Source organism: Oratosquilla oratoria, chromosome 24 (genome assembly GCF_046742065.1).
Source record: "Oratosquilla oratoria isolate Oo_2021 chromosome 24, ASM4674206v1, whole genome shotgun sequence".
Lineage (NCBI taxonomy): Eukaryota > Metazoa > Arthropoda > Malacostraca > Stomatopoda > Squillidae > Oratosquilla > Oratosquilla oratoria.
Window position 1 is genome coordinate 17136580 of NC_134800.1, and position 12500 is coordinate 17149079.

A 12500-nucleotide genomic window follows, 5' to 3' on the forward strand; every position below is an offset into this window, starting at 1 on the left:
TTAGCAGACAAAAAGAAATGTAAAATTATATTAGGAATGGAAGAGAAATTTAACCAAAATGGAACCACAAGAATTAAAGAGAAAAAAGAAAAGTAAACAGTTTACTAGAATTAGTTCAGGAAGATGAACCTGAAATCATGAAACAAATTGAAGAGAAGTTTAGGCTCGGAAAATATAGTACAGATAAGACCAGACCAATTAAGATTAAATTCAGGTCACAAACAACAGCAGAGAATATCTTAGCAAAAATAGGGAAACTAGTAGCAAGTGAACAATATAAAAAGGTATGGATAAAAAGAGAAATAAATAAAGAGGAAAGAGAGCAAGAGAAAATGAAAAGGAAAAAAGCTAAAGAAAAAAACGAGAACAGAACGGAGTCAGAAAAAGAAGAATTCTATTGGAGAGTAGTGAATATGAAAGTAAGGAAATGGACCATAAGAGAAAGAAACAAAAAAGAGACAGAGAATAAAATGGAAATAACAGAAAGTTAAGAGTGTCCTACACAAATATAGATGGATTAATAATAGGACTGAATGAACTGAACGAGTATCTGAAGGAAAAAGAACCGGACATAATGGGAATTGTAGAAACAAAATTAAAAGGTCCACTACCACCCAACAGCACAGGACACAATGCATATAATTATTGGATTAGAAACAGAGAGATAAAACAAGGGGGTGGAGTTATGTTCCTGACTAAGAAGGATATAAACGTGAAGAATGTCACATATGGAAAGAATAGAGTAGAGATGATTATGATAGAAGTAGAAGACAGAGATAAGAAGAGCAGAAAGTTTGTAATAAACTACGTGCCCCCAAAAACAGCCTCGCGGGAAGAGAGTGAACATAAAAGTATGTTAGAAGACACAAGAATAACATTAAATAAGATAATGGAAGATGGAGGAAGAATAGTTATGATGGGCGACTTTAATTGCAAAGAAGTCTGCTGGGAAGAGATGACAGTAAAGGGTGGAGAAGACTCATGGGGAAATGTTCTACTTGAGATGATTATTGACCACACAATGACACAATGGATTCAAGAGAACACTAGGTATAGAAATGAAGAAGAACCATCGATACTAGACCTAATAATCACATCAGAACCTGAAATAGTGGAAAAGATAGAATACAAGACACCAATAAGTAAAAGTGACCACATATTGATAGAACTAGAACTAAATAACGAAAAATACATGAAAAGAAATGAAGAATATAGAAAAGGAAGATTGATGTATGAAAAAATAAATTTTGAATAAAATAAGAGAATTCTTTCAAAATGAAAGCTGGGAAAGAATACACAAAGAAGATACAACAGTAGAAGAGAAATGGAATATTTTGACAAAAAATTATAAATAAGGAGTGGAAAGGTATGTCCCAAGACAAAAACAAGAAAAAGAACATGTAAAGTGTTGGTACAACAAAAGCTGTAAGGAGTTGAAGGACAAAAGAGATAAAGCTTGGACCAAATGGAAGAAAGACAAAAGACCTGATAAATGGAAGATATATACTAGTTATAGAAATGAATATGTACAAGAGTGCAGAGATGAAAAGAGAAAATATGAAAAAGGTGTCATAGAAAAATGTAAAGATCAACCAAAACTATTTTACAGATTTGTAAACAACAAACTGAAAAACAAACAAGAATTAGATAAATTACGACAAGGAGGAGTTGAATACACAGAGGAAATAGAAATGGCAGAAATTATAAACAAGCATTTTAAATCGGTGTTTACAAGGGAGAACATACAACCTGGAGAGATCGAATGGGAAGAGAAAGTCCAACCTATGAAAGAAATAGAGGTAATAAAGAATGAAATAATGAAACACTTGAGTAATCTTGATGTCAGAAAATCGCATGGACCAGATGAAATAGCAAACTGGGTTTTGAAAGAATGCAAGAATGAACTAGCAGACAAAATACAAAGCATAATAAACAGTTCCTTGAAAGAAGGAAAAGTTCCAAAAGATTGGAAAAGAGCAAATATAGTACCTATATACAAAGGAGGAAATAAAGAAGACCCTACCAACTATAGACCAGTCTCTCTAACAAGCACAATAGCAAAAATCTGTGAAAGAATTATCAAAAGTAGATGGGTAAAGTATTTAGAAAAAACAACGCACTAAATCCAAGGCAGTTTGGATTCAGACAAGGACGATCATGCGTCACCAATTTAAAAAGTATAATACAAGAAAGAGATGGATGGGCTGATTGTGCATTTCTAGACCTAAAAAAAGCTTTTGACAAAGTACCACATAAAAAAATACTTAAGAAATTAGAAACTGAAAGAGGAATACAGGGCAAACTGCTTAAATGGATGGAAGACTTTTTGCAAGAAAGAAAAATGAGAGTAGTGGTAAGAGACAAACACTCTAACTGGGACGAAGTAGTAAGCGGTGTTCCCCAAGGAACAGTTTTGGCCCCAATAATGTTTGCTATATATATTAATGATATGGATAAAGAAATTGAAAGTTACATGAGCTTCTTTGCAGATGACGCAAAACTGTTAGAAAAAGTGAACACGGAAGAAGATTGTGAGTCACTACAATACAATAAGAATAAGGAAAAGAAAACGACAATACGAAATGAACATCGCTGATAAATCCAAAGAGAATCCCAAAGAATTCTATAGTTACATTAGAGATAAAAAGGTTGTTAGGAATCACATTGGTCCACTATTATCTGATGACGGTCAACTTGAATATTCAAATGAAGGAATGTGTAATATCTTAAACAATTATTTTAGCTCGGTATTCGTAAACGAAACACCTCAAGGTGAATTCCAAACTGAAACCTGTGAAAAGTCTAGGGTAAACTTACTCGGTACGGTAAATATAACAAAAGAAAAAAATAAAAGGTGTATAGACAAACTCAAAGTTAATAAAACACCAGGGCCTGACGGTTGGCATCCAAGAATCTTAAAGGAAATGAAAAATGAGATTGTTCTTCCATTAGAAATTATTTTCAAGAAATCCATCATATCCGGAGATGTCCCAAGAGAATGGAAGCTAGCTAACGTTACTCCCATATTCAAAAAAGGTGACAAAAAGAAACCAAATAACTATAGGCCTATAAGTTTGACTTTAATCGTAGGAAAAATAATGGAAACTATCATCAGAGATGCTATCGAACATCATTTAGAAAGTAAACGTTTGATAAATGATAGCCAGCATGGTTTCAGACGGAAACGTTCTTGCGTGACTAACTTACTCGAATTCTACAACACAGTTATCTCGAATTATGACAAAAGAAACAATATAGATTTAATATATCTAGACTTTGCAAAAGCTTTTGATACCGTCCCACACGAAAGACTACTTGCTAAATTAGCTTTGCATGGAATAAGTGGTAGCCTATTAGGTTGGACTAGTAATTGGTTGAATGATCGGAAACAGAGAGTTGTTTTAAATTAAAAAACTTCTGGATGGAAAAGTGTTGCAAGTGGAGTTCCTCAGGGTTCCGTTCTTGGGCCACTTTTATTCATAGTATATATAAATGATATAGACCATGGACTAAAATCTACTGTTTCCAAATTTGCTGATGATACAAAACTGTGCGGAGTGGCAAATGATCACTCAAACCAATTAGATATTCAAGAAGATTTAGATCAATTACAGCAATGGTCTGAAAAGTGGCTAATGAAATTTAACACAAGTAAATGCAGGGTAATGCACATAGGTAAAAATAACAGTAAGTACGATTACAAGTTATTTGGAAATTCGTTAACAAAAGTGGATAGTGAAAAAGATCTCGGCGTAATTATCAGTAACGACCTCAAATCATCCAAGCAGTGTATTTCAGCCTCTGAGAAAGCAAATAAGATTCTAGGACTGATTGCGCGATCTTTTGATTTCAAAAGTCCATCACTCATTAACAAGCTATATAAATCGTTAGTTCGTCCACATTTGGAATATGCTGTTTCCGTATGGTCACCGAATCTCATTAAAAACATTGACAGATTGGAAAGAGTACAACAGCGAGCCACAAAACTGATTCCAAATATAAAAAATAAATCATACGAAAATCGACTAAAACATATGAATCTGTTTTCCCTAAAAAAGCGTAGACTCAGAGGTGACTTGATACAGGTCTTTAAAATTCTAATGGGAATTGACAACATCAAAAGTGACCAAATTTTTACATTGAATGAGAATCAGACAAGAAACAATGGTCTTAAACTCTCCGGAAATAGATTCAATTTGGAAGTAGGTAGAAACAACTTTGCCAACCGTGTAGTTAATGAATGGAATAAACTTCCTGCACAGGTAGTGCAATGTAGTTCAGTTCGAAGCTTTAAGAATCATTTAGATAAACACCTAAGTAAGATGCTGTAATGATTATAATTTATCTTATATTACACAGGGGAACACTTTTTCAGTAACTTTGAGTTGCATTGGATATTTTAACTGATTTTGAAAGAGTTTTAGGCGTTGATTTCAAATCTGAAATTAGTTTTTCTCTACAAGCTCTAGTTTGTATGCAATTTGAGGTTAATGAAATTGTACATATGTGAACTTGCGTAAACCATGTATAAGCATTTTAACGTCCATATATATAGATAGCTTCTAATATTTTGATCATTCTTCTTTTGTTTCAGTTCAAACATGGCTTCCAGAATGAGACATCATTGCAGAAACAAGCTACATATGTGGATGTTACACACTCAATCGTCAGAGACGTAACATATCCTCGTTCGTCAAGCGTGCCTACAAGGCATATTTTGAAGTTCATTTTGGTGATCAAGACAAGCAATGGGCTCCTCATGTTGTGTGCCACAATTGTGAGGAAATGCTTCGAGACTGGACCAAAGGAAAACGCAAAGGTCTGCCTTTTGGAGTTCCAATGATTTGGCGCGAACCCACCAACCATGTAACTGACTGTTATTTCTGCATGGTAAACACAACGGGTGTTGGGAAGAAAAACCGACATAAGATTACGTATCCGAACATTCCCTCAGCTATTCGGCCTGTTCCGCACTCTGAAGAAGTACCTGTTCCAGTTTTCAAAGGCTTGCCTTCATTGGACGATAAAGACATTGGACATGATACAAGCCAGCAAGACAGTTGTGACAGTGAATTGTCAGAAAAGTGTTCACAATCGGAGGACTGTTCTTCAGACACTGAACCTTTCCCCGTCCCTAAGCCTCTTCCCCAGGCTGAACTGAATGATTTAGTGCGGGATTTAGGTCTTTCAAAGAAAGCAGCAGAGCTTTTGGCATCAAGATTACAAGGCAGAAATCTTGTTGATCACTCTGTTAAAGTATCATATTTCAGAAAGCGTGACCAGCTTTTTGTGACCTTCTTTTCAAAAGACAGTTTGTTTACTGCCATGACATCCCAGGGCTTCTCAAAGAACTGGGTGTACCTTACTATAGTCCTGCTGAATGGAGACTCTTTTTAGACAGTTCAAAACGCAGTCTAAAGTGTGTTCTTTTACATAATGGCAATGTTTATGGAGCAGTACCTGTCGGTCACTCAGTGCATTTGCGGGAAGACTATGATGATATGAGAATGGTCATGGACTTATTAAAGTATCATGAGCACAATTGGATAATTTGTGTAGACTTAAAGATGGTCAACTTTCTTCTTGGACAACAGAAAGGTTTCACCAAGTTTCCATGTTTCCTCTGTATGTGGGACAGCCGAGCACGAGACAGACATTGGGTCCAGAAGGACTGGCCTATTCGTGACACCCTTGAAGCAGGCATGCCAAATATCATACAAGACCCAATTGTAAACAGAGATAAGATCATCTTTCCTCCTCTTCACATCAAATTAGGTTTGATGAAACAATTTGTCAAGGCACTGGAAACCGAAGGTGAATGTTTCCAACACATCATCACAGCTTTACCAGGGTTATCATTTGAGAAGATCAAAGCAGGCGTGTTTGATGGCCCACAGATTCGAACCCTAATTCGTGATGATCAGTTTGTTGCTAAGATGACCGCTTTAGAAAGGGCAGCATGGTTATCCTTTGTGGCAGTCGTTCAGAACTTCCTTGGAAACAATAAGGCGGAGAACGACAGTGAACTTGTGAACAGAATGCTCCTCGCTTTTCGTGATCTCGGGTGCAACATGAGCATCAAGCTTCATTTTTTGAACAGCCACCTTGATCAGTTCCCTGACAACCTGGGGGCTGTGAGTGACGAACAAGGAGAACGATTCCACCAAGACCTAAAGATCATGGAAGAACGCTACCAAGGGCGCTGGGACAAAAGTATGATGGCTGACTACTGCTGGAGCATTAAACGAAATTGCCCAGATGAAATGTACAAACGCAAAAGTTACAAACGCAAATTCCTGCCTGAAAAAAATACACAAAGAAATTGATAAGCTTCCATCAGCTGTGGTGATGTTCTGAGGGATGCTAATCTAACTTTGGGATAGATGTTCTGTTAATGTTCTGTTTCTTTTGCCTTAATAAATGTACAGAAATGGCTTTCATACTGTTTTAAGATTCAAGTGAACAAAAGAATTGTGGCTGATATTACAATTTCCTATAATAACGAAAATTTAAAAAATAAATAAAAATGTCAAATTGCATAAAATCTGTAGCTTGCAGACAAAACCCGACTTCAGATTTGAAATCAGCACACTCAAGTTGACTATAGAAAAGTCTTTTTTTAAATGCAACAAAATGAGTGTTCCCCAGTGTTATTTGTTTTTGTTTTGTTATTATCTGTCTGTCTGATTTTTATTTATTATTAGTTATATGTCAATTTATTATTATTTACTATTTACCTGTTTGTTTATTATTTAACTATACCTATGCATTTACTTATGTATTTTATTTGTTATTTACATTATCATAGTTTTTATTTATTATTTTATTATTAATATGATTTTTTTTTTGGCATCCGACCTAGATATGGATCAAAAGGTCTCCTGTCGGCATGCTCCGCCTTTGTAATCCTTTGTAATCTCAATAAAGTATGGGAATGGAGTAAGAAGTGTGAGATGGAGTTCAATACCAAAAAGTGCAGTATAATGGAATTTGGAAAAGGCAAAAAAAGAATAACAGGATCATATAAATTGGGAGAAGGAATAAAAAAAGAAAAAATGAGAAGGACCTGGGAGTCATTATTATGAATAATATGTCACCTGAGAAACATATAAACAAGATTTTTGGAGAAACTTATAATTTAATAAGAACAATCAAAGTGGCATTTACATACCTGGATGAAGAAATGGTGAAAAAATATTAATCACTTTGATAAGACCAAGACTGGAATATGCAGCAACGATGTGGTCACCAAGTACAAAAAATGTATAACAAAACTTGAAAGGATACAAAGAGCAATTGCAAAATTGGCACCAACACTCTCAAAACTATCATATGAAGAGAGACTAGCAAAACTCGAGCTACAGACACTAGAGCAAAGAAGAGAGAGAGGAGATTTGATAACTATTTACAGAATCATGAAAGGCATAGGAATTATTGATATAGAGGATCTAATAAAATGCGATGATAGAAATACAAGAGGACACGGAAAGAAAATTAAGAAAGACTGCTATAGAAGAGATCTGAAAAAGAATAGCTTTCCTCACAGAGTAATAGACATTTGGAACAAGTTAGATGAGAAAGTAGTGTGTGCAAAAACAATACATGAATTTAAAAATAGTTTAGATAAAATGAGACATAAAGACGGGACACAACGAGCCTAGCTCCTTCCCGCAAAATACAACTAGGTAAATACAACTAGGTAAATACACACGTACATCTCATAATGGAATGAAAGGAGAAAGCGTCCATGCACGCACAAGCCCATGACAGAAAATATAAAACCCCTTCGGTCCGGAAACTTACATTCTAGGCTTTATTCTGGCTGCTTCTAGGCGATTCTATTGATCTTACTCTGTCGGTGGTGCAAAGGACTGTTATCTGTCATGCAAACACACACCAGAGACTCATATAACATTTCTATGCCTAAAGATATCTGTTCGAACCTGTAGACTGTTCTCGACTACCTCGAAGCCGTGGTTTTTTTTGTTAGAACGCCCCAAGGAGAAGGATAGAATAGACGTGAAGTAGGTATATACCACTCGTAATTTTTACCTTTTTTATCTCTTCATTTATCAACTGTAGTTACCACGTCTCTGTGGCAGCCACAGAATTTCTTGTGCAAAAGCTGTAATTTAACCCCGCGACCTTTCTTTCCCAGGTATACGTGCCGCCAGCCAGAGGACCACGAATTTGGTGTCTTCGACAATGGTTCCTGGTCGGGACTCATGGGCGAGCTGGTAGAGGGTCGAGCCGACGTAGCTGTGGCCTCTCTCGACAACACGTACCACAGGACACAGTACGTCGACTTCCCGACACCTATCGACTTCATCAGGCAAAGAAATCATCAGTTTTGTTTAATTACCTTGCTGCCACAAACACGCGCGCGCACACACACACACACACACACACACGCACACACACACACACACACACACACACACACACACACACACACACACACACACACACACACACACACACACACACACTCTCTCTCACACGCACACAAAGAAATACAGTGCAAGCCGAAACAGTCCCACTTTTGCAAAGGGATAGTGTGTTTGTGTACGCGTGAGCACGCGCGCGCGCGCGCGCGCGTGCGTGCGTGTGTGTGTGTGTGTGTGTGTGTGTGTGTGTGTGTGTGTGTGTGTGTGTGTGTGTGTGTGTGTGTGTGTGTGTGTGTGTGTGTGTGTGTGTGTGTGTGTGTGTGTGTGTGTGCGTGCGTGCGTACGTGTGTGTGTGCGTGCATGTGTGTGTATGTGTGCATATGTGTGTGTGTGCATATATATTCACCTTGGTCTTTTGGATTACGTGTTGGACTCGTGATCGACAGCTATTTCCCTCCCGGAAGAGAGCTCAGAGCTCGTATGACCGATCTATGGGTAATGCTATGACCTTACACACACACACACATTCAACTCCTCGCCCACGAGAGTCAGAGTAACGACCCAAAGCGCAGCGATACCGAAATAATTTCGGTGTGTGTGTGTGTGTGTGTGTGTGTGTGTGTGTGTGTGTGTGTGTGTGTGTGTGTGTGTGTGTGTGTGTGTGTGTGTGTGTTTTCCTAGTTGTACCCAGTTGTATTTTACGGGAAGGGGAGCTACGCTCGCGGTGTCCCGCCTTTGTATTTCACAGTGTCTAGTTTGCTCTTAAATTCGTGAATGGTAATTGCACACACTATTGTTTCGTTCAGTTTATTCCAAGTGTCCACCACTCTATGTAAAAAAAACATTCTTCCTCAGATCTCTTATATAACTATCTTTTTTGAGTTTCTTTCCATGTCCTCTTGTGCTTCTCTTGTCCCAATTCAACAAGTCCTCTCTATCGATTATTTCTGTGCCCTTCATGGTCAGTAGGTCGCCTCTCTCTCTTCTTTGCTCCAAAGTCGGTAACTCCAGTTTAGCCAGTCTCTCTTCACATTACAAGTTGAAAGTGCTGGAGCCATTTTTGTTGTTGCTCTCTGGGTGAGATGCAACGCCGCCAGTCGTGTAACCGGTTAATGGCTACACAAGTGACAGGGAATGTAGTCTTTTCGGGCTCTCTTGATTTATTGAAGCAAAGAGGTATGGGGAGAGTCTCCAGACGTTCCCTCTAAGGGAGAGTCTCCTATGGCGACGCAGTCGCCGCATATATAAGTGGATATGCCTATTTTTGCATATTTGCGTAGATTTTACAGGTATATCATAGGTTTGGGATTTATACAATAATATTTGTGAGTTGTAGTACAATGCATCTAGTTCGTATTAGTGAGTGTGTCTTGACGTGACGTATGGATTATAGTTATGATTGTGTAGTTTGGTAGGTATAAGGAAATGGTTAATGATCTGTTTGTAGACACTATGTACTTGTTTCGGTAACTTTCCGTTGGGCGGTGACGTGGTACGTGTAGTATGTTTGAGTCAGAAGTTTACAATTTGGGAATGTGGAGATTAGCAAGATTGGAGTTATTGTAAGGCGCCAGTGCCTGTCGACACCCTCTTGCATGCATGTGGATCAGTTGTCAGGCATGTGACATATCTTATATATGGTTATAGGGTTAGTATATGGATTCAATGATAATAACAATAACAATAAGAACAATAATAATAACAACAATAACAATAACAACAATAACAACAATAATAACAACAACAACAACAACAACAATAACGATGATAATAATAATAATAATAATAATAATAATAATAATAATAATAATAATAATAATAATAATAATAATAATAATAATAATAATAATAATAATAATAATAATAATGATAATAATAATAATAATAATGATAATAATGATAATAATAATAATAATAATAACTAATAATAATAACAATAATAATACTGATGACGATGATGATGATAGTGTTAAGGATAATAATTATAATAACTCTAATAATGATAATAGTAATAATAAAGCCTATAACAATGACAATATAACCTAAGAAACGTTATAACAAATCATTTACAAAAAGATAAGCCTTGCAGTTATGATACTACTATCGATAATGATGATATCATTACTCAGGGTAGCAATGCTAACAAAGTTTATGCCAATACTGTAGGTAGACCATGTCACGTAGTCAGCACTGGCATGTTACGTGAATTAATAATTGAAAAGGCTGGCAACTACCGGAAGACACTAGAAAAAAAAATGTCGCCATTAGCAACAACTATTTACCTTTTCAGAGTATAAAAATGCCAAAGCACGATTACATTTACAAATCATTGTAAAGATAATCTCAACAGAGGCCCCAACAGCTGTACAACAGCCCTTACCCCGCCAAAAAATAGATAAATGAATAAATAAATAAAGTTTGACAGTAGGTACGTGTCTTAGCTCCTCACCGGGAATAACAAAGGATGAGACGTATTCACCCGAATTCACGCGCACGCGAGCTCGCTTACGCCACGTCGCTATCTTTAGAAAATAAAAGTTTGAAGAACGTGCAAAAATGTAGTAGTCCTGTCAGTATACGTGATTGCAGGGCTCTATGTGTGGCTCGATAGATTATTTCAGAACAAAAAGAAAGATGGCAAGAGCTATTACAAAACCTTCAGGAATATCGAAAGCACATATATGGTAACCGTCAACAACCGTCTACTATAGAAAATATAAAACGGTTGGAAAAAATCATAGATTAGAAAGTAGAAACTAAGACAGCTGTCGTCAAAAAAGAATAGATAAAAAAGATAGATAAAAATAAATAGATAAAAAAACAGCTTGGGAAGCTGACTTCATCCAGACACTATTGAAAAATTTGAATATATCTACCACAATATAGTGTCTCACTAAAGACATCTAAAGAGTAAGACACGAAAGCTGAGAGATCACCAATTCTTTACACATTGATGATTACTGCTCAGTTCGTGTGCTGTTAGATGGTTAAAAATAGGCACAAAAAATGGATAAAATAGAAGTCAAAGACACAGGGCTGTATTTGTCGGGCTAAGAATAGCCATATCTACGAAAGGATTGGGCTACGGTGATGGCACATTAGGCTAGCATGCTACTTACTTTCGCTTCTTGGTTTGAGTAGAAACGACTTCGGTTACAATATTCTAGACTTCCGTAAGAGCATCTCCACAGTGTCTTACATTCGTATAAGTATTATTTCTCTCAGTTCGTCACTCAGCTTCTCACACTATGACGAAAAAGTAATTTGACATTTGGAAGTTCGAAAAACAAAAGGATCCTAACCGAAGTCGTTTTTACTCAAACGAAATGACAAAAGTAAGTAGCATGCCAGCAAGGAATGCCTAGTATGACGCCACCTTCAGCAGGGACTGAACAGGCAGGTGATCAGCTCAACAGCATAGCCCCAAGGGCATAAATCTTGTAGGAGTGAGGCCAAACGCAGAGTATGGGATCTAATGTATTCAACGTTTCGCCCAGCAGGGCTTCTTCAGAAATAACACAGTGGAGAAACATCTGATTCCTCCTTATATAACCCGAGCTTGCGGGGAGAAACAAACATAAAAATGGTGTAAACACAATTTGCGCAAACCGCTTGTTACTTGGTTATCAAAATTGCTAATGGTTTATTTATTGCAAACAATCCACTCTTCTGATTTATATTATCAGTGAGAGATACAAACGCAGAATTCAAAACATCTACGTTTCATAGTATGGTTTTTATATTTAATAATCTTAGAATCATTCCAGTCAGCATTGTGGCCTGTATCGAATCTATGTCTAACGATGGCACTATTCATAATGTAAGTCTTCATATCATATTCATGTTCCAATATTCTTTTATCAAGTAACAAGCGGTTTGCGCAAATTGCGTGTGCACCGTTTTTATGTTTGTTTTTCCCCGCAAGCTCGGGCTATATAAGGAGTCAGATATTTCTCCACTGTGTTCTTTCTGAAGAAGCCCTGCTGGGCAAAACGTTAAATACACTGGATCCCATACTCTGCGTTTGGTCTCTCTCCTACAGTGCTGTTGCAGTCGTTGCTGCTTTTACTCATCGGCATAAATCTTCTTTGCGCCAAGGCTAGATGAGGCAGA

At 37.0% G+C, this 12500-nt stretch overlaps 1 protein-coding gene across 4 annotated transcripts in view; it reads left to right on the forward strand.

Annotated features, from left to right (window-relative positions):
• The window catches only part of LOC143038484 (putative glutamate receptor), a 63326-nt gene that overhangs the window by 28963 nt on the left and 21863 nt on the right, over positions 1–12500 (forward strand). For all 4 annotated transcript variants that reach the window (XM_076207721.1, XM_076207717.1, XM_076207718.1 and 1 more), the window contains exon 4: positions 8159–8332. In XM_076207721.1, the coding sequence (XP_076063836.1) occupies positions 8159–8332 (174 nt within the window). The remainder of the gene's footprint in view (positions 1–8158; positions 8333–12500) is intronic.